General features: G+C 45.7%; 1 protein-coding gene, 2 long non-coding RNA genes and 1 pseudogene across 6 annotated transcripts in view; 3 read left to right on the top strand and 1 right to left on the bottom strand.

Annotated features, from left to right (window-relative positions):
• Positions 1-2,207: 2,207 nt before the first annotated feature.
• On the bottom strand, positions 2,208-4,386 carry LOC139057797 (uncharacterized). The gene is made up of 2 exons (XR_011512998.1): positions 3,582-4,386; positions 2,208-3,517 (listed from the first exon to the last, which is right to left on the bottom strand). It is a non-coding gene; the product is annotated as an uncharacterized lncRNA (long non-coding RNA).
• Positions 4,387-9,648: 5,262 nt separating this feature from the next.
• LOC139057134 (uncharacterized) lies at positions 9,649-14,247 on the top strand (annotated as a pseudogene).
• A 4,608-nt stretch (positions 14,248-18,855) lies between these two features.
• On the top strand, positions 18,856-20,348 carry LOC139057132 (uncharacterized). The gene is made up of 2 exons (XR_011512571.1): positions 18,856-18,962; positions 19,027-20,348. It is a non-coding gene; the product is annotated as an uncharacterized lncRNA (long non-coding RNA).
• A 1,161-nt stretch (positions 20,349-21,509) lies between these two features.
• LOC139057129 (uncharacterized) overlaps positions 21,510-22,073 on the top strand; it is a 118,682-nt gene continuing 118,118 nt past the window's right edge. For 3 of the 4 annotated variants that reach the window (XM_070534907.1, XM_070534908.1, XM_070534905.1), the window contains exon 1: positions 21,510-21,926. In XM_070534907.1, the coding sequence (XP_070391008.1) occupies positions 21,732-21,926 (195 nt within the window). In that variant the 5' untranslated portion in view covers positions 21,510-21,731. The remainder of the gene's footprint in view (positions 21,927-22,073) is intronic. The other variant, XM_070534906.1, reaches the window with a different exon arrangement.

Genomic DNA, 22,073 nt, shown 5'->3' with positions numbered 1-22,073 from the left:
TCCGACTTAGTTCTGTTGCACCCTTCCCAAACATAATTCTCAATCACTGGCGGCTCTTCCGAATCTCTAAGGTGCGTTTCTATAGCCGCATATACCCTTACCTGTTCTCTATTTAACTGCTCTTCAATCTCTGCCCACTTCTCCTTTCCTCTGCCGCCCTGCATGTTTATGTAGCCTATTTCATGGCGAGCTCTCTTTCTTGCTTTCCTCTTTTTACTGTTATCTACGGCGATGCTCTTCTGAGGTTCCCCTAGGGGAACTATTACTATTACTATTACTATCTTCATTACTATCTACTCTGGCCTCCTGAGCGCCCGCGAGCCCCTAAAAAAGCAACAGCGCTACCACCAAGTCGCCGGCCCACTTCTCGTGCCAGTCTAATTGAAGTGGATACCGTCTCATTTAAAACCGCCACACCTTCTCACTTCCCTGTTTACTTCGACAATCTCAAAGCTTTTCTCTCGGCTCATTTTTCATATTGCCTCGTTAGCAGCCACTACGGCTCTTTGTACGTGACTGTCACGTACAGGCACCTCCGGCACCGTGCACTCCACGATCTGCACGTGAGGGGATAGCTCGCGCAAGTCGTCCACCCCCTTCGCCAAGCACTGGACCAGTCCAGTCCTTTTCCTGTTTAGGAGGTCATTTAGCCCACCTGCTACTATGACAAAGTTGCGCACGTGGGCATTTCTCTTTCTAGCCACTGTACTGTAACTGTACTACAGTGTACTGGTGTCAGTGATGCCAACTCAGGTCAACGTTTTATCCCTAAAATGAACCGCCAGAAATCTCTAGATTTTCTTTGTTTACTTGTTAATGTGGCAATTTCAGCTTTAACAAAGTCTCAGCGCAGTTCACTCTTTGTTCTATTTGTTATACATTTTATCAGAGATAAATAAATGTGTATGAACCGCATCTGTAGCTTTTTTCTTAATTTTTTGTAGAGGTATCATGCATAGAGGGCCAACAGATGGCACCACCAGATAGAGGGAGACTCGGCAACTATACTCTGCTGAGAGTTAACTTCGAGCAGACGACTCCCGTTTCACCGCACCGCCTTTCGAGCTGCTCCTTCAGCAGCTCATCTTCACGCGCACAGAACCCATGCAGCCCTTTAAAAAAAGAATGGTCCCAAGTTGAAAGAGCTGGACAGTGTCTGCTAAGCCCCGTCATCACATCAAGGTATTTTATTCAGACAACGTTAACAGTCTTTTCATGATGCGCACAGAAAAACGAACATGTTGGACTTCGTTAAAGCCCCCTTCTCGCCTCAAATAGAACACTCAGAAGCGGTGAAATGGCGTACCTCACCGCACAATTCTTTATTTATCAAAATCTCAATCAAAGATTGTCAAACAGTAGTTGGAGCGACTAAGAAATGACATCACGAGAAACTGACATCCCCAAAAATGCAATCTTGCTAGTAATTATAGGATGTAGAGTTGGTAATTACAAAATCAGAAAATGGTTCCTTTAGACTGAGAATATATATGTTGTTTTGGTTGCGCAGCACGTTGCAACGAAGTGGTCTAGCATACGTGGAAAATGCTATTCTTTGAAAAAAACAAAAAAAAACGCTGCACACTAGCACTTTCTTCAATAACATAAAAACATGCAAGTACGACGCAAATGATACTGTATATGCAAAGATATAAACGCGCGTGCAGTGTCGATGTTGACGCGTTAAGATAGGTTTCTTAACACTCTAGAATTATCCCAAGTAACCACGGATATCCGGGCGACGTCCGACGGACGTCCTTTCTGGATATTCGGGATGTCCGTGGGATATCCATGAATGTCCGACGTACGTCCGAGGGACGTCCCTGGGAAATCCAAAGGTAATCGCTTTGGCATCCGTAGTATGTCCGACGCGGACATCCAGCATGGACATTCAGGGGACGTTCAGGATGTATATATATATATGTATATATAAATATATATATTCATATATATATATTTATTCATATATATATATATATGTGTGTGTGTGTGTGTGTGTGTGTGTGTGTGTGTGTGTGTGTGTGTGTGTGTGTGTGTGTGTGTGTGTGTGTGTGTGTCTTCCCGGGGATATTCCAGATATACACATGCCTTGAAGCGACAATAGTGGCCGGGACACATTCAAGCACCGGACCATTATATATATTACATTGGTCTAATGCTTGAATGCATTCTTGTTTTAAATAAACGAGAAATGAACTTACACCAACTTCCAAATACAATTAAACGTTTATTGTCACCTTATACATATACATAAAAAGACCAATAAGCTGATATATGCGTACTGTTCAAAGAACAAATAAATACACGGATAAAGAAGAAAACTTGCAATTTCAATAGCACAACAACAAGGTAGAGAACAGCAGAACAAAAATACTTATTGCCCACCCTGCTTTGACATTTGAGTTTGCAGCATGGAATAAAAAGAAAGAGCAAAAACACATCAATTAGCATTATTAAGCAGCGAAAGCAACAGAAATGACATGAAGGAATTAATCTTGACTACATCACTTCACTAGCACTCTGCGACACGGGCACAAAAAATGACATTAACTGGCTAATGCCTTAAACTTTAATGTCATTCGCGGGGTGCCACACGGACATGCTTAATGGTATTGCAGCTTAAATGTTATTCGCGACGTAGTGCGTTCTCGTAAGTCAACTTGCCGTCAAATGCGTACTCTCGTTCCCAATGTCTCCACATTCTGACGTGGCTAAACGAACTATTGGTGAAGAACAATCAATATATTCTTCACTTTCTTTAAACAATAGCTCTTTCTCGTGGCGTAGTGCGTTCTTACAATTATTAAAACTCACTTGGCCATCGAATGCGTACTCTCGTTTACAATGTCCCCGCCGTGGCCGTAGTGACCATATTCTCACGATATTAAACAAACTTGTAGATAAAAACAACTAATATATTCTTCACTTTTTTAAAAGGAGCTTTTTATTTTCGTAGAGATCAGCAGGCGATCTTGCCGCTACTGACGGCTACAGCTCTGATCATGAGCGCATTAGCCAGGAGAAGCTGTTTGCCAGGAGAATCAAAGGGCGCCGATGAAGAGTCCGCGGTAGCTAAAGCAAACGTAGACTCCGGGGTCCTGCTTACCAGAAAACCCGCATTGACTTGTGCGTACACCTCTCCTAAGGGATCCTGTTCCGTTCTTACAGCGAAGTGAACCATCCGAAGCGTCACGTAGAGTATATCCATCAGGGAAGCAAGGCACATTGTCCTTAGTGCGCGTAGTGTCACAACCACCGTCCTGAACTTCCGATGTCGCCTCGGTGCAGCGACCAGCATCACAAGGCGTGCAAATGTTTGCAGGGACAGCCCGAACGCACATGTTAATGCATGCGTGCGGGGTATGCGCGCCACTGCACAGTTCTAGAGTTGCGAATTCTCGAGCTGTTGACTGCTGGCTGCCGGTGCGAGATCCGAAGTCCTCGAATATCGTCTTTGTTTCCAGCGACGCTCTTTTTCGCGCGTGCGGCTTTTCCCGCAGTCTAGGCATCCTGGCACCTGTGAAGAAAACACATTTCAATACCCAAACGAATTAAAAAAGAAATCGATGTAGCTGTCATACCTTGGTAGCTGAGTAGGAGACTTCGGCAGGCACGGAAGGTGACAAACGCTGCTCCGCTGCCCTTAAAACGATCGCAGAATGAAAAATGGCGTGGCGACGATGGCTAGAGCTTGGATTGGATTGGATGACTGCAGCGTTCTGCTTTGCCAAGGTTGTAACACTTCCACGTGCATCTACGCAAACATAAATAGGTTTTTAAAATATTCTATTATTACACAGTGAAATATTTACTTATTCTGGGAATATTCGGTATCTGATTTTCGAGTTTTTAGTTTCTGCTAAAGCTGTCGGCGCCAGAAAAACATAGCCTTTGAGATTACTGTCAATGCATGGCGGCTCTGACGCATTATAGCTTTCGTAATCGCTTTCAACGCACGCAGCCACCAAAAGCGTAGCCTTTGAGATTTGTTTTTGTTACCTATAATGATATTATTGTATGCACAATTGAACACTGCAGACAACTTCCTGTTTTAAGAAACCAGCCAAAAACAGGCGCACACAGGAAACATACGAGAAGACAGGAAAGAGGCTGGAAGAGGCCTGTCTTGTGTATGTTTCCTGTGTCCGTCTTTTTTTTTTTGCTGTTTTTTTCTTAATACAATGCACCAACTAGCCCAACAACGTGTTTTACTTCCTGTTTCAATGATAAACCTGAACCTACATGTTCGGAGGTCAGGACCAAAACTCTATGATCAGGAACTTTTCATAATGAGGGATAACTTGAGTGCTTGGCTCTAGGTCGAATAAGTGGCTTCAAATGGGCGCTTATATATTCTGCTAGTCATCCACAAGCATTTTTTTTAAAGCAAACTACAAATTGTTTGTATGACCCACCGATAGAAAAAAAAATCGTATTTTAATACTGCGATGTTAAAGTCGGCAGAATTGATATCAAGTTGGAAATATATTTATTTTGCTTTGAAAAAAGAATGAACTGTGTCCGATAGAGAACAAAAATAAACAAATATAATATGAACAAACTAAAATTTCCGGCAATATATTTATGCTAGTTTATATATAACTCACTAGTGTATATCCTGGGCATGCCTATTTATGGACAGCCAGCGGACGTTCAAAATGGGATGTCCCATGGACATCCAGGTGGGATGTCCTTCGGACATCCAAACAGGATATGGACTTCTCCTGTACGTCCCACGGACGTCCGTGTTGGATATCCGGATGGATGGACGTTGGGACTTATGGTGGACGTCCCACGGATATCCGTGGTTACTTGGGATTATATGGCACACAAACAAGGAATTAAGACGCGCACAGTACATATCTTTGTTCATCCTCTTCAAATGAGAAGGAGTGATCTTGAAGCTGTAACAGCAGCTGTCCATCAAGCTTCTTTTTGCGTGCAGCAAACCGCACAACGCGTCTGTCGACAATCTGTTTCTTTGCTTTGTTTTGTTTTCAGCAAGTTGACTTGCGAAAATACGCGTTCGACAGCATGCGCTGGAGTGTGGTAGGCACAAAAGGTTCTTCATAAAACTTGACAGCAGGGGGTACTCTTGTGATCCGTCTCCTTTTTTCATTTGAGACACTTTGTGCCAGAACTGGCTCGCAGTCAAGTCAACGCGTGGTCGCTCAGCTCCATGTTGCGAAGAAGTCGCCATTCCCTGTCCAGTTCGTTCACTTCATTTTCTTTCACGATCAGGGGAAAGGAGACCGCAAGTGACGCGATTGATGGTACTGCCTTTCCCAGGACAACTTTCGGGTCTATGACTCGAAGGTTTTTCATCTGTTCATTTTTTAGGAGGAACCGCAGCTGCAGCTATAGATCTGGTGAGCTGCTTCAATAAAAAAACTCTAAAGACCGCAGCCGAAAGTTGTGAGCCTGATTATATATCGTTTAAGCCGTGCGTGTTACCGGCTAGTGCGGCAATTGGCTTTGCTCCGAGGTAAATTTCTTCAGGAACTTGGCTGGGTCTTTGTACCGCACATCGGACAACGGCGTGGCCTCCAGGTATAGTCTCGCTTGATGTAGCATTCCAGTATATGCATTTCAGCATGGCCGAAACCTTTTCATGGAGCAGGTGAATTCTGGTTTCTTCCGACTGCATTTCCTTATTTAGGTTAGTGAAAAAAGGCAGGACGTATACTCAAGAAACTCGAGGTAGAGTTTCGTTGACGGGGCAGTCAGTTTTTCCAGAATGGCTTCTGCAGCAAGCAGGCGGTCATCAGTGGCTGCTTTTTTGAAAAACAAAAACAGGGCAGGCATCTGCTCAAGCAAGCGTGTCACAACAACTTGAAGAGACAGCAACCTTGTTTGGCTTGAGTGCAAGAGCTTGTGCGGTTTCACCTCGAGATCTGCCAGCTTCTGGAATTCTTGGAAGGCAGATGTCTGCTTCGGCGAAAAAAAGTAATTGAAAACATCGCGTGCCAGATCTTCCACTCCTCTCGGAAGTGTTTTACACGCATACGAGGCGCACAGATGGAACGAATGGCAAACGCACTTCATAATGAAGAGGCCTGGAATTTCTGCATGTAGCAATGACGCGACGGAATGATGTTGTAGCGTCTATTAACAGCATTTAGCCAAATGTGAGTAGTCGGTTGGCAACCTGGAATAAAGCATAGGAGCTTTATTGTTATTAGTTTACAAAGGTAAGGGAAGCAAGGACAACATTAAATCCTACAGGCCAATAACTATCACATCAGTCATATACAGAGTAGCAATGCAGATGGCGAAGGAGAGAATGGAGGAATGGGCAGAACGAGAAGAGATCTTGGGAGAACTGCAGAATGGATTTAGAAGGAACAGAAGGCTAGATGATAATTTATTTGTTATAACACAGTGCATAGAGATAGCGACAGCCAGGCAGAAACCACTATGGATAGCCTTTTTAGACATTAGAGGAGCTTATGATAATGTAAACCGAGAAAAGTTATGGAGCCAGTTGAGGGAATATGGTCTAGAGAGAAAGATGATAGAGTTTCTACAACAAGTTTATACAGATAATGAGGTAGAGATAACATGGGAGGAGGAAACTACAAAGCCAGCTAAAATAAGAAGCGGTCTCAGACAGGGCTGTCCATTGTCACCTCTGCTTTTTATGATCTACATGAGCCAAATGGAAAAGAGACTAGAACAGAGCACAATAGGAACCGACATAAGCTATATGCTGGAAGGGCAGAAGGTAGTTCAAGTACTAGCAGGACTGATGTATGCAGATGATATATAGTACTGCTTGCTGACACCCGAGAAGGACTACAGGAACTAATGAGCATATGTGGAGAGGAGGGAGAAAAATTGGGACTCCAATTCAGTAGAGAGAAGTCTGGGGTAATAGTATACAATGCAGAAAGGGGGGAACCATTGGAAATACAAAGCACTAAGATTGATCATGTTCAAAAATACAAGTATTTGGGCATATGGCTAAACGAGGGCAAAAAGTACTTGGAAGAACAGGAAAAAACTATGATTGAAAAAGTGAAAAGGAACTCGGCTGTAATGAAACACAAGGCACTTTGGAACTATAATAGGTACGAGGTGGTTAGGGGCGTATGGAAAGGGGTTATGGTACCTGGCCTCACATTCGGAAATTCAGTACTGTGCATGAAATCGGAAGTTCAGGCATGCATGGAAACGAGACAGAGAAGTGTAGGCAGGTTGGCCTTAGGAGCACACGGGAACACCCCTAATGAGGGAGTGCAGGGGGACATGGGATGGACGTCATTTGAAGGTAGAGAGGCAATAAGTAAAATAAAATTTGAACAGAGACTCTCAGCACTGGAGGAAAAAAGGTGGGCAGGAAAAGTGTACAAATATCTGTACATGAAAAGTTTGAACACAAAGTGGACACTCCGAACGAGGAAGCTGAGGAATAGATACCTACAGCCGAGGGAGGGGATCCAAAGTGGTTCTAGTGTGGGAAAGGAGGTGAAGGAGACGGAAAGAAAAATGTGGGAAGAAAGAATGCTCGGAAAGCCATCGCTATCAATGTATAGGTCACAAAAACAGGAGATTAAGAGAGAGCTCTTATTTGATAACTCGCGGGGCAGCTCACTATTATTCGAGGCTAGGACGGGGGTTTTGAGGACGAAAACATACAGGGATAAATTTGAAGACGTGGACCTTCGGTGCGCAGCTTGCGGAGCCGAAATGGAGACCACTGAACATATAGTGCTGAGATGCACAGCCCTTCGCCCGACCCTGGCAGAGGGAACAGAGGCAGATATGGAAGGGGCATTAGGTTTTCCCGGGGAACGAGGGCAAATAGACGAGAAAAGAGTGGCAGTAACGAAGGGGAGGCTAGAGGATTGGTGGAGGAAGTCAAGGGATAGATAATAACATAAATCGGGGACAAAATGTTTCCTCTACTGTTTTAGATAGTTATCTTGGGGGGGGAGTAAAAACTAGGTTGAAAAAAAAAGAGGATATAAAGATAGAAAAAAAAGAATAATAATAAAATAGGAGGGGGGAACAAAAGGCTAGGTGGCGCCAGCCACCGCCCGTTACAAAGGGTATGGGGCTCTTGCATTGCCCAGGGGGCGCTGCGAAAAAGGTGCTAAAAAGCGCCCTCTGCGCTAAAATGGGTCGTACCAAGCTCGGTCGTCTGCTGCGGAAAGCACGTTTACACTATGGACCCGCCACTTTCGGTTGTGTTGTTTCACGGCCTGCAGCGAATATCGGGCGCCGAAGATTTTTTCAGGGGTGGCACGCTGCGTAAAGGTAAGAAATTATGCAGTGCCGAATACGTGTACGCCGTTCAAGAATTGGGCGGCGAAGTTTTAGCACCGTGTCAATCGCAAGTGAAGCGAGTCGCGTACGAAGTGGAACTTCAGGTAAGGTTTGCACGCTAGCTGCTAGATTCAGGCGCACAAACGCGAGGAAATGCTTGCTATAAATGAATCGGAAATGCTTGCTATAAATGAATCCACAGCGGCGATAAGTAGACATCATGTGTACGGAACTGCTCGAGCACACGACGGTACGCGCCGCGATGTACGAACTGCTCGAGCGCACGATCGTACGCGCCGCGACGGCAGCGGTCTTTCGACATGCCGCGAAACGGAGGGCCTCCTGCAATCTTTGTTGACTGGATGCCGCTAAACAAGTAGTTATGCCTGCGTTGTAGTAGCGGCCATCTGTCCTTTTTAGTAACTGGTAATAACTGATGCAATGCATATGAGCTCGCACGTACGTGCGAATCGCGCTGCAGCGCGAGCTCGTACGCCGCTCGCTTGATGTAGGTTTTAATGACAGCGCTCGAACATCGATGTGCTGCAATCAATACTGCCTTGCTGCGTTGCCTCAACGTGCTGGCTTGAGATCAAGGATGAGCGCATTTAACTCTCTTAACCTGTGCTGCTCGTAGTGGAGTAGTGAATTGTCATCGAATGAGCCCGACCATTTGTGATCATTTGCACACACCTGGTCACTTCATCACTTCGCATCGGTCGAATTGTTAATTGTCGCTGTGGCCGGGTCTCGAATCGTGATTTACCAGCCATGCCTGCTGCTATGTCGGTCTGCTGTCGGGACTGTATGTGCAAAAGACCGAACATTAGAACGCAGATAATCAAGCAAGCTTCAAGACAGGCGAAGCAGTCAGCATGGCGCGAAGTTTCGCTTACTCAGCGCGACGAACTGCAGCTATGCAGCGCGCCCGACGCTCCACTTCGTGAGGCCTTGAAGGAAAACGGGAGAATATGATGTTGGGATTCAGGCCTTCTTGTTCATGGCAGCCCACGACGCAGAAGTAATGACGGTGACGCCTTCTCGAGGCTGGGCTAGGTCTCTCCGGATCGGCGCCACCGATTCCGTCTGCTGCCAGCATTGCGTCCCACGGCACACGGAGAGCCCGTTTTCGTTAAACTATAGGCTGCGGCGAGCTCGCCGCGTGGTCGGCATGGTCTGCGAGAAGTGACGAGCCTTTTCGCACTCGCAACAGGGCAGAAAAAAGTGCGAATCGACGCAAAACTCGACCTAGAAACGTGCTTCGCCACAGCCAGGGCTCAATACGACCCAAGCTGGTACGACCCAGATGTCGTTTCCCGCGCCGCCACCAGGCGCCGCTACTATACCTCAAACTCCAGCGCAAGACGCCCATAGCCGCCATCCATCCATCCATCCTTGAGCAATGAGTGCGTATCACCGTGTCACTCCAATCTAAATCAATCAGACCGCATCCTGGTCTACGCGAACACTAAAATGGTGTCAGAAGTGTTACTTGGTCCCATGTGAGTGCCAAACCAAGTCATTCCGTCGCATCATCCATCAGCAGCAAGCGGCAATCGCAGCCATGGCATACGCGCTCCCTCCCTTCCCAAGTTTCGACCTTCGCGCCACAGACGCCAACAATTCTGGTCACGAATGGACCAAGTGGATAGAAAGGTTCGAGAACTTTCTTTTAGCGTGTGATATCACGGCAGATGCACGCAAGAAAGCGCTCCTCCTGCACTACGTCGGCGAGGAAGTCTACGACATATTTCGCTCCCTCCCCGACTGCCCTACACAAGCGACAACAGCTACAAGCAGACCACGCAGAGCCCATCGACGCCAAAATACGACGCCGCACGAGCGAAACTGAGTGCATACTTTGCCCCGCGAGTGAACTCGACATTTGCGATCTACAAATTTCGCCAAGCCCAGCAAAACGTTGGTGAGCCACTGGACGCCTTCTACGCGCGCCTCCGGCAGCTCTCTCGCCACTGTAACTTCGAGAACGTCGACGCTGAAGTCCAGAACCAAATAATCCTCGCCACAACGTCGTCTCGCCTTCGCAAATACGCAATGCTTCATTCCCTCACTTTACCAGACTTACTTAAACAAGGAAGAATGCTCGAGGATGTCGAACGGGATGTATCCGAAATAGAAAAGAACGTCGATAGCGATGCGGCGGTGCTCGCAGTGCACAAGGAAGGACAGCACCATGGCCAACACCAAAGAAACAGCCGACAGATGCCACAACAAACCTATGCACTGCAACGACCTCGTGTCTCATCAGATTGTCGCAACTGCGGTGGCAAGTGGCCTCACCAAGGCGGACGATCAAGTTGTGCTGCATGGGGCAAGACATGCAAGGCATGTAACAAGGTTGGTCACTTTGCACGATTCTGTCGTTCAGCGAGACAAATGGTACAAGCAGTGGACTGTGACAATGGTCCAAACAGGAATCAGACAGTCTGCAGTAAGAAGAGTTCTAGCACCAAAGAATGTGCTGCCACCTGTGACGCCAGTTCAGGCAGTGACGAGTATGTTTTCGTTGCCATGACCTCACCTCAGACAGGCCCATCTCCAAAAGTTATTGTCACTGCCAACAATGTGCCAGTCACTTTCATAATCGACACAAGTGCAACAGTGTCAATTCTTGGCGAAAATGACTTTGAGAGCTGTCGGCTAAAGGTGAAACTCCAGGAAACATCCGTCAGAGTGTTCCCATACAAAGAAACATCTCCGCTTGAACTTCTAGGCAAAGTCTTTGTCACAATGAGATACAAAGATAACTGCATTGAAGAAGACATCTTTGTCATTCGAGGAAACTGTGCACCACTCTTAAGCTTCACAGCAGCATCCAACCTGGGGCTTGTCCAGATCACATACCAAGTTAATGAGCATCAAGGTGACAAGTCAATCGTGGAAGCATTCCCCAAGTTGTTTAGTGGAGTTGGGAAACTCAAAAACCACCACATTCATCTTTTTGTGGACGACACTGTCCCACCGGTTGCACAACCACACAGGCGTATTCCGTTTGCCTTACGTGACGTCACAGAGAAAGAACTTGAACGCCTCCTGTCAGAAGACATCATTGAGCCAGCCATAGGACCTACACCGTGGGTGTCCCCTGTGGTTATTGTGCCTAAACCGCATCAGCCTGATTAAATTCGAATCTGCATTGACATGCGTGTTGTGAACACTGCCATTCAACGGGAACGACATTTGTGCCCAACAGTGGATGACATCATTGTTGCCTTAAATGGAGCAGAAATGTTCTCCAATCTTGACTTAAAGAATGGATATCATCAGTTGGAACTTGACCCTTCTTTAAGGCAACTTACCACGTTCTCAACACGTTGGCTTGTTTCGCTACAAACGACTGAACTTCTGCATCAGCAGTGCAGCTGAAATCTTTCAGAACACCATACGCCAAGTGCTCAATGGCATCCCAATGTCCTGAATGTTAGTGATGATATTCTTGTTTTTGGGCAAACAAAACAGGAGCACGACTTGTCCTTGGAAGCCGTTCTGCAGCGACTCCAAGAAGCTGGATTGACACTGAATGAAAACAAGTGTCACTTTCATCAACGTGAACTGAACTTCTTTGGACTTAATTTTTCAGCTGATGGCGTTCGTCCTGATCCTAAGAAGATAGCAGCCTTCCTACAGATTAAAACACCGGAATCTCCACAAGAAGTGAAGAGCCTGCTAGGAATGATCAACTATTCAGGCAGATTTCTGAGAAATCTTGCTGACCTCACACAGCCTTTTCGTGAACTGACACTGAAGGATGTTGTCTGGGAGTGGACAGAACGACAGCAAAATGCTCTTGAGAGCTTAAAACAAGCCATGTCCGATGCCTCCACCCTTGCTTACTTTGACCCATCCAAACCGACAGAATTGGTGGTAGATGCAAGTCCACATGGACTGGGTGCTATCCTTACACAGCGTGACAGTGAAGACATTGCAGTGATAGCTTATGCAAGCAGAGCGCTTACACCAGTTGAAAGTCGCTACTCCCAAATTGAACGTGAGATGCTCGCAGCTGTATGGGCCATGGAGCACTTCTGTCTTTACCTTTGTGGAGTCAACTTCCTTCTGCTGACTGATCACAAGCCTTTAGTGAGCATACTGGGAAACCCAAGATCATCACCATCTGCGCGCATTGAGCGCCTTGCACTACGCATTCAACAGTACAAATTCGTTGTACAACACACTGCAGGAAGTAGTAACCCTTCCGATTACCTTTCCAGGCATCCAGTTCCTGAAACGAAAATGTGTGCCCGCATCGACAAAGTACCTAATGAGTATGTCAACTTTATCCAGCGCCACAACATCCCAAAGGCCTTCTCTGTTCAAGAAGTCGCAGATGCAACGAAAGCAGACCAGCAGCTACAGTCACTTATCAGTGCTATCCAGCACCCCACACTCACCAGCTGGGTCTCAGCTGAACTGAAGCCATTTGCATCTATGAAAACAGAACTAACAATGCCCGAACTAAACGTAACTGCGCAAACATATAAGACGAGCCACAAAAAGAAAGACACGACACACACTGGCGCTGACTAACAACTTTTTGTGGCTCGTCTTATATGTTTGCGCTGTTACGTTTAGTTCAGAAGTATGTACCAACTAGGCCCAAATGAAGTGTTGCTAACAATGCCCGAGGACATTGTCCTTCGAGGAACACGCCTAGTTCTTCCCGCTACTCAGCAGAAACAAGCAGTGCTACTTTCCCACAAGGGCCATCAAGGGATTGTGAAAACAAAACAAATGTTAAGAGAAAAAGTGTGGTTGCCAGGCATGGATAAGCTCGTGCACACTTTGATTAAAAGCTGCCTACCATGTCAAGCAGCTGTTCCACAAGCAAAGCAAGAAACACTTGCCATGACAGAACTACCCAGTGGTCCCTGGGAAGAAGTATCAGTCGACTTTTGTGGTCTCTTTCCAGATGGAAAGTATGCCATGGTGGTGTTAGATGACTTCTCACGATACCCAGTGGTACAAGTCACACTCCACAAGTGCAAACAATGTGCTTCCCTCCCTTCCACAAGTGTTTTGCCAGTTTGGAATCCCTGCACAGGTAAAAAGTGACAATGGCCCACCATTCCAAGGCAAAGAGTTTGCTACATTTGCAAAAGAATTAGGATTTCGGCATCATCGGATCACACCTTTGTGGCCTCAAGCTAATGGCGAAGCTGAGCGGTTCATGAGAACATTGAAAAAGCATGTTCACACTAGTCAGCTTGAGAACATAGATTGGAAAGTAGAGCTCGACACTTTCCTGATGTCATACAGGTTTTCAAAACACTTAACTACTAGAAGATGAGAAATCTTCTGCCTTGCTATGTTGAAGCTGCTTCGGAAACGGAAGACATAACAAAGTTCAAAACAACTGTGCTCGAGAAAAGGGCATACAACAAACAACATGCTGATGCACGAAGGCATGCTCAACCACATCGCTTCTGTGTCGGTCAGCGAGTCTTGTGCAAGCAAGACAGACACGACAAGTTCACTTCGTACTATGATCCAGACCCTTATACCATTGTCAGCGTTCATGGATCACAAATCAAGGCATCGAGAGGAAATAGAGTAATAACGCGCAACTCAAGTTTTTTCAAAGATGCCTCTGGCCTTAAACAAGCACCAGCCAAAACATCATTTGATTGTGATGACATCGTATATCCTCTACCCACCTCAGTGCCGGATCCTGCACCACCTGCATTGCACCAGAGTTCTCCAAGAGAGCGCTACCCAAAGAGAAACAGAAAGCTTTCCTCCACGCCATCTTTCTGATTTCGCAACCTGACATTGTGACTGTTTGTTTGTAGGAGACATTCACGGCTTTCAACAGTGAACTGTTTTGTGTTTACGGTTTCCCTAATCACATTGTGTCCGCATTCATTTCATTTTGCCCAAGGAGGGTAATGTAGTGTCATTAACAGCATTTAGCCAAATGTGAGTACCCGGTTGGCAACCTGGAATAAAGCATAGGAGCTTGAGCAATGAGTGCGTATCACCGTGTCACTCCAATCTAAATCAATCAGACCGCATCCCGGTCTACGCGAACACTAAAGACGTGCACCCATCATTACGTTAATTCGCTCCGTCGGCCGCAAAACCAATCAAAGTTTCGTCGTACGGAATTTCTGCAGCACTGAACACCGCCTTTAAGCTAGTGTAGAGAGAGCTGGCAGTCGCGTCACTGACTGGTATTAAGTCCAAAAATGCATCTATTATGCCGCCGTCGGCGTTCATTACTCGGGCGACAAGTGACAGATGCTTCACCGTAGCCTTGTCATTGGATTCGTCCACCAGAAGGGAGAACTTCTGTGTGCGCAAAAGCTCACAGAGCTCTTCGCGACTTTCATCTCCAAGCACATTCTTTATGATTGCAGCGCACTTTGTCCGGCGGCAACTTAAGTTCTTTGCAATCTGCGAGTCGTCACACGACGCCTTGACAACATCAACTAAATGCCCCATGGCATTAAAAGGTAGATTGTGTTCTGTGACAAACGCGGCAAGTCTGATTTCAGCCTGTTTGACCGATTTGTCTACTTAAGTTTGCCCACTTATTGAATGCATGGATGTCAGCGCGCGGGTCGATTGCAAGCTTGCAGCGCTTTTCTTGTGCTTGGAGCTTGCAAGGTGGCGGTCGATTTCTGATTTTCCACCTTTACAATCGGATCTGCATGCTTTGCAGGAAAAGTACAAGGGCCCTTTTTTACTGGCTGACAACCACCCTCTGTACTTCGGATCCGCTTACCATTTGGTCAAATATTTTTGGTCGTACGCTTCCGCTTTCTTTTTGCTTGGCTCACCGTCATCAAAGTCTCTTGGTCCAGAAGTTGCCATCTGATATGCAGCACGTTTGAACGGTGAAGGTACGCGGTAAGCGTAAACGTAGCGCGTTGATGCTGACACTACAAGTCAAAATTCAACTTTTTCTTTTGTAGAGCAGCAGTCACTCGTAGCGCCAGAGATCACACGCACGATTAAACAGCTTGAAAGTCATATGGTTTCGTTTTACCTCACTGTGCAGCAGCCGATTATTTCGCGTTGCAGAACTGCTGTCGCCATCTATCGGCTTGGCAGAACACCAAAAATAGATGAGCAGTAACTAGCATTTTTCATAGTATTTTCTGTTTGGAAGGCAATATAATCAGATACGCATGCCTTGAGGCAGGCTTATCTGATTTCACAAAAACACGCTAGATCCCTAAAGCAAAAAAAAATCTCTAGATCTAGGGATAAATCTCTAGGGTTGGCATCACTGACTGGTGTACTAGAATAGGGGCAGTACAGAGGCTAGAAGGTTTTCCTAGTATCACGACCGAGCCGGCGCAGCTGAAATAACTTGCTATGCGCAAGGCAGATGGCGCTACCGCCCGCTGGCGCGCGGGCGGGCGCAAGAAGCCCTTATGGGGGTAGTGCTCTTTGGTTTAGTCGGTTGATCGTGTGTGTGCTGCTGTCACTGCCTTGACAAGGCGTTAAAGTGCTAAAGACAGTGCAAACTCTGGCACAGGTTCTCTTGTCATTTAGATTCGACTCGGACTAGCTGTAACACCGACAGCGTGCCGCGGCAGGAGCAAATGCAAGCGTCACGTCGGGCCCGACCTACTGCGCCGTAAAGAAGCGTAAAAACACAGCTTGTACATGATACTGAAACGAGAAAATGAAGTGGGACAAATTGCAGGGTGGAATGTCTTTATTACACAAGGTTCCATGGCAACAATATACTAATGCCTTTCCTTTGTGCGAAGTGCCCTGTGCGAGGCTACCGACAGCGCCTCATTTTCAGCAGCTTTTTTCTTTTATCGCTGCGCTCTTTGTTTACTGACTTTACAAGAAAATGCATCCTAGTCAAGGCGTAAAACTTCATCACTTCTGTCATAATTCGACGTCCATGCTCCTCGCAGCTCACACCTCGAAGCTCACGTCCCTGAAGAAAATGCAGAAAGCTGACCATGCTATCTGCGTGTAGCTTATTACGACTGAAAAACACCGTAAATGCGTCCTCAAGCTTTGCTATGAGCTGTTCAATTGGCCTTGATGGATAAACTAAGCCTCCATGGTCAAAATTTCGAGTAAGCGAGGCATTGTTGTTTAACTCGGCTTGCAAAGAAAAAGTGCTGAAACAAGTTGCACATTCAGGGCAAGGAAATCTTTTAAGGATTTTTCTGACAACATACCCAGCTACATAAAAAAAATTAGTCTGCTGTCACTTTTTTTTTTTTTTTTGTCTACACAGCCCTGAGGATCGCTCATGCTGCTGTGCTCCTCGAGCATCTGTGCATGCAGCAGAAGCCAAGTTTCCGCCATCCAGTAAATTACACAATTCAGTTATTCGCGCATATTTTTTTTGGGAGGGGGGGGGGGGGACGTAAGATGGTTGCAAGAGGGCAGTCACTACTTCTGCAGGTACCTTTGCTCCTTTTGGAGGCTTTGCGAGGCTGTAGAAAGCCAGGTTGTTGATAATTATCAAGAACTGCCCCACTATTGGATGATCATTGCAACCGAAGCACTGGCACGCAATACCAAATACATTCTCCATCCTGTCTTGGTTTAGGTTTGCGGTCAACAAGTACTTGTATTGCAGCAAGTAATAAAGCCGGTCGTAATTGCAGGGACGTGGTCAGGTATTTTACAAGCGGCAGGGTGCTTTGCAGCGTTACACGCAGCCCAAGGGCAGTTCCTGCACTGAAAAAGCCGTCACCATGCTGTGCAGCAATTCCTCTCATTCGTTGAGAAAAACAATAAACTCATTCAAAAACTGTGCACTTCCTTCAATCAGCACGAAGGCCTTTTGACGGAATTCTAGACGACATTATAAAAATTAGTCTTTCCATTAGTTTTGCAAACCTGTCATGTCGATGTTTCTGACGTTGTCCCTTTGCAAATGCGGATCAGGAGCTGTGGGCTCCTCATCCGCATGAGGATACATTCCAACACCCACAGCTGATCGAACCGCATGCCCCGGGTTGACTTTCTGGAAGCTGCCTCCAAACATGCCTTCACACCAAGGCCCTGCTTTGGAAGAAGGCCTCCGATTTTCTCCTTTGACTTAATTGAAATTTAGACAATATACAGTTGTTCGGGTGAAGAAGGCTAAAGGTGACACACGTACGTGGTCACAGGCCTGAATAGGCCCTAGACACCCTGAATTCACGCAGGCAGTTTCGACATGGTAAGTTGCGAAGTACATTTTTTTTTTACAGGAACGTTATAACAATTCGCATACAGCAATATATATACACTGTACATTCAAATTAATTTAATTAATTATGTATAATACCTGCAAACATGTTCACTTGACCAAGAAAAGAAAAAAACAAAGCAAGGAATCCTAACTGGATCTCCTATACGACAATAAAAAAAATGTTCACATGACAAATTGCCATGCTTTGCATGCTTTGCCAGGTTAGTGTCTTTTTTGTCTAATGAATTGGCATGCTCCATTAGTCTAATCCCAAGTAACCACGGATATCCGTGGGACGTCCACCATAAGTCCCAACGTCCATCCATCCGGATATCCAACATGGACGTCCGTGGGACGTACAGGAGAAGTCCATATCCTGTTTGGATGTCCGAAGGACATCCCACCGGGATGTCCATGGGACATCCTATTTTTAACGTCCGCTGGCTGTCCATAAATAGGCATGCCCAGGATATACACTAGTGAGTTATATATAAACTAGCATAAATATATTGCCGGAAATTTTAGTTTTTTCATATTATATTTGTTTATTTTTGTTCTCTATCGGACACAGTTCATTCTTTTTTCAAAGCAAAATAAATATATTTCCAACTTGATATAAATTCTGCCCACTTTAACATCGCAGTATTAAAATACGATTTCTTTTCTATCGATGGGTCATACAAACAATTTGTAGTTTGCTCTAAAAAAATGCTTGTGGATGACTAGCAGAATATATAAGCGCCCATTTGAAGCCACTTATTCGACCTAGAGCCAAGCACTCAAGTTACCCCTCATTATGAAAAGTTCCTGATCATAGAGTTTTGGTCCTGACCTCCGAACATGTAACTTGGACTTAGGCTATGTAGGTTCAGGTTTATCATTGAAACAGGAAGTAAAACACGTTGTTGGGCTAGTTGGTGCATTGTATTAGGAAAAAACCAGCAAAAAAAAAAGACGGACACAGGAAACATACACAAGACAGGCCTCTTCCAGCCTCTTTTCTGTCTTCTCGTATGTTTCCTGTGTGCGCCTGTTTTTGACTGGTTTCTTAAAACAGGAAGTTGTCTGCAGTGTTCAATTGTGCATACAATAATATCATTATAGGTAACAAAAACAAATCTCAAAGGCTACGCTTTTGGTGGCTGCGTGCGTTGAAAGCGATTACGAAAGCTATAATGCGTCAGAGCCGCCATGCATTGACTCTCAAAGGCTATGTTTTTCTGGCGCCGACAGCTTAGCAGAAACTAAAAACTCGAAAATCAGATACCGAATATTCCCAGAATAAGTAAATATTTCACTGTGTAATAATAGAATATTTTAAAAACCTATTTATGTTTGCGTAGATGCACGTGGAAGTGTTAGAACCTTGGCAAAGCAGAACGCTGCAGTCATCCAATCCAATCCAAGCTCTAGCCATCGTCGCCACGCCATTTTTCATTCTGCGATCGTTGTAAGGGCAGCGGAGCAGCGTTTGTCACCTTCCGTGCCTGCTGAAGTCTCCTACTCAGCTACCAAGGTATGACAGCTACATCGCTTTCTTTTTTAATTCGTTTGGGTATTGAAATGTGTTTTCTTCACAGGTGCCAGGATGCCTAGACTGCGGGAGAAGCCGCACGCGCGAAAACGAGCGTCGCTGGAAACAAAGACGATATTCGAGGACTTCGGATCTCGCACCGGCAGCCAGCAGTCAACAGCTCGAGAATTCGCAAGTCTAGAGCTGTGCAGTGGCGCGTATACCCCGCACGCATGCATTAACATGTGCGGTCGGGCTGTCCCTGCAAACATTTGTACGCCTTGTGATGCTGGTCGCTGCACCGAGGCGACATCGGAAGTTCAGGACGGTGGTTGTGAGACTACGCGCACTAAGGACAATGTGCCTTGCTTCCCTGATGGATATACTCTACATGACGCTTCGGATGGTTCACTTCGCTGTGAGAACGGAACAGGATCCCTTAGGAAAGGTGTACGCACAAGTCAATGCGGGTTTTCTGGTAAGCAGGACCCCGGAGTCTACATTTGCTTTAGCTACCGCGGACTCTTCATCGGCGCCCTTTGATTCTCCTGGCAAACAGCTTCTCTCTCTCTCTTCTCCTGGCTAATGCGCTCATGATCAGAGCTGTAGCCGTCAGTAGGGGCAAGATCGCCTGCTGATCTCTGCGAAAATAAAAACCTCCTTTTAAAAAATTGAAGAATATATTAGTTGTTTTTATCTACAAGTTTGTTTAATATCGTGAGAATATGGTCACTACGGCCACGGCGGGGACATTGTAAACGAGAGTACGCATTCGATGGCCAAGTGAGTTTTAATAATTGTAAGAACGCACTACGCCACGAGAAAGAGCTATTGTTTAAAGAAAGTGAAGAATATATTGATTGTTCTTCACTAATAGTTCGTTTAGCCACGTCAGAATGTGGAGACATTGGGAACGAGAGTACGCATTTGACGGCAAGTTGACTTACGAGAACGCACTACGTCGCGAATAACATTTAAGCTGCAATACCATTAAGCATGTCCGTGTGGCACCCCGCGAATGACATTAAAGTTTAAGGCATTAGCTAGTTAATGTCATTTTTTGTGCCCGTGTCGCAGAGTGCTAGTGAAGTGATGTAGTCAAGATTAATTCCTTCTTGTCATTTCTGTTGCTTTCGCTGCTTAATAATGCTAATTGATGTATTTTTGCTCTTTCTTTTTATTCCATGCTGCAAACTCAAATGTCAAAGCAGGGTGGGCAATAAGTATTTTTGTTCTGCTGTTCTCTACCTTGTGTTGTGCTATTGAAATTGCAAGTTTTCTTCTTTATCCGTGTATTTATTTGTTCTTTGAACAGTACGCATATATCTGCTTATTGGTCTTTTTATGTATATGTATAAGGTGACAATAAACGTTTAATTGTATGTGGAAGTTGGTGTACGTTCATTTCTCGTTTATTTAAAACAAAAATGCATTCAAGCATTAGACTAATGTAATATATATAATGGTCCGGTGCTTGAATGTGTCCCTGCCACTATTGTCGCTTCAAGGCATGTGTATATCTGGAATATCCCCGGGAAGACACACACACACACACACACACACACACACACACACACACACACACACACACACACACACACACACACACACACACACACACACACACACACACATATATATATATATATATATATATATATATATATATATATATATATATATATATATATATATATATATATATATGTATATGTATGTCCTGAACGTCCGCTGAATGTCCATGCTGGATGTCCGCGTCGGACGTACTACGGATGCCAAAGCGATTACCTTTGGATTTCCCAGGGACGTCCCTCGGACGTACGTCGGACATTAATGGATATCCCACGGACATCCCGAATATCCAGAAGGGACGTCCGTCGGACGTCGCCCGGATATCCGTGGTTACTTGGGATATTGATGGAGCATGCCAATTCATTAGACAAAAAAGACACTAACCTGGCAAAGCATTGCAGTATTTGTAAATGCGCACCTTTCTTTGACGATACAAAATTGTTATTTTTTCATAGTGACAAGACTACCAGAGAAGTCGCTGAAGCATTTCATATAATCAGAAAATCTAATAGTTGCGTTAGCAAAACATCTTTAATCTTGTCGGTGAAAGAAATGGCATTGCTGTATAAAGGGTAGATTGCAAGGCAGGTACAACACGTGCGAATGTTTGCTGTCCGGAGTTGGTATTTGATCATCGATGTATGACCGGGAGCATGCGTGCCCAGTTTTCTATGTATAAATGTTTGACTTCTTACTTCAAATAAATCAGTTGTAAGTTCAGCGCCCTGTTTGTCTCCTCCTCACTCTGGTCCCGTCGTTTAGCGCTGTTTGAAATTTATTGTTACCATGCAACACCAACTCGCCCAATCCGCTGCCCTTCTGCAGTGTGCTCACTGCCGCATCCCTGCGCCGCGTCGCCGTGGCGCACTCAGCGTCGACTGCTCTGGCGCCCGCCAGAGGCGCTGCCGCCTTTGTGGCGGTAAGGTCTCTTTATGTCATAGAGTTACTATACTGACTCTAGAGGACAAGCTACCCATAGGGCCCATGCATTAAAATCGGGAACCTCAAGAGCGCCGCCATGTTGCTACGCGCCGAGGTTGCCAGCTCCTGAGACGCTTGCTAGACTTGGTGACAGTAGTCAGTTTTAATCCGGCAACAGTAGCAGCGTAGCAGCATGGCGTCTCGCTTGAAGTGTTGTGATGTGTGCGTGCAGCCGTGTGTTTGGGCTTCATAAGTCGGTTCTTTATTCTATGTTGCGGGATGGTGTGGGTGTGGTCCATGTTGGCCGTAGAGCTGGCAGTTATGCAACCGAGGGATGATCCTGTTCAAGCTTCTGGCGGTATGCGGTTTTCAGCGGTCACGCCTGTTGCAGGAGTGTCACTCGACGACGTTACGAGCTCGAAGCTGTGGTCAGATTCCTCGTTGGCGTTCCGTAATTATCTTCGCACGGGCGCGGTATGTTGCAAAAGCCGCTTTCGCGATCTATCGTCGTGACGATAGATCGGGTTTTTTATTATTATAAGTAATGATCCAGCTGTAGGGCACATGTAACCGACAAACGGAAGTCTCAGGAGAGCACCTGAGATGGTAGTAGAGCAGGCG

Source organism: Dermacentor albipictus, chromosome 3 (assembly GCF_038994185.2).
Source record: "Dermacentor albipictus isolate Rhodes 1998 colony chromosome 3, USDA_Dalb.pri_finalv2, whole genome shotgun sequence".
Taxonomy (NCBI): Eukaryota; Metazoa; Arthropoda; class Arachnida; order Ixodida; family Ixodidae; genus Dermacentor; species Dermacentor albipictus.
Note: the sequence above shows the minus strand (reverse complement) of the source record. Positions and strands in the feature narration are given on the sequence as shown.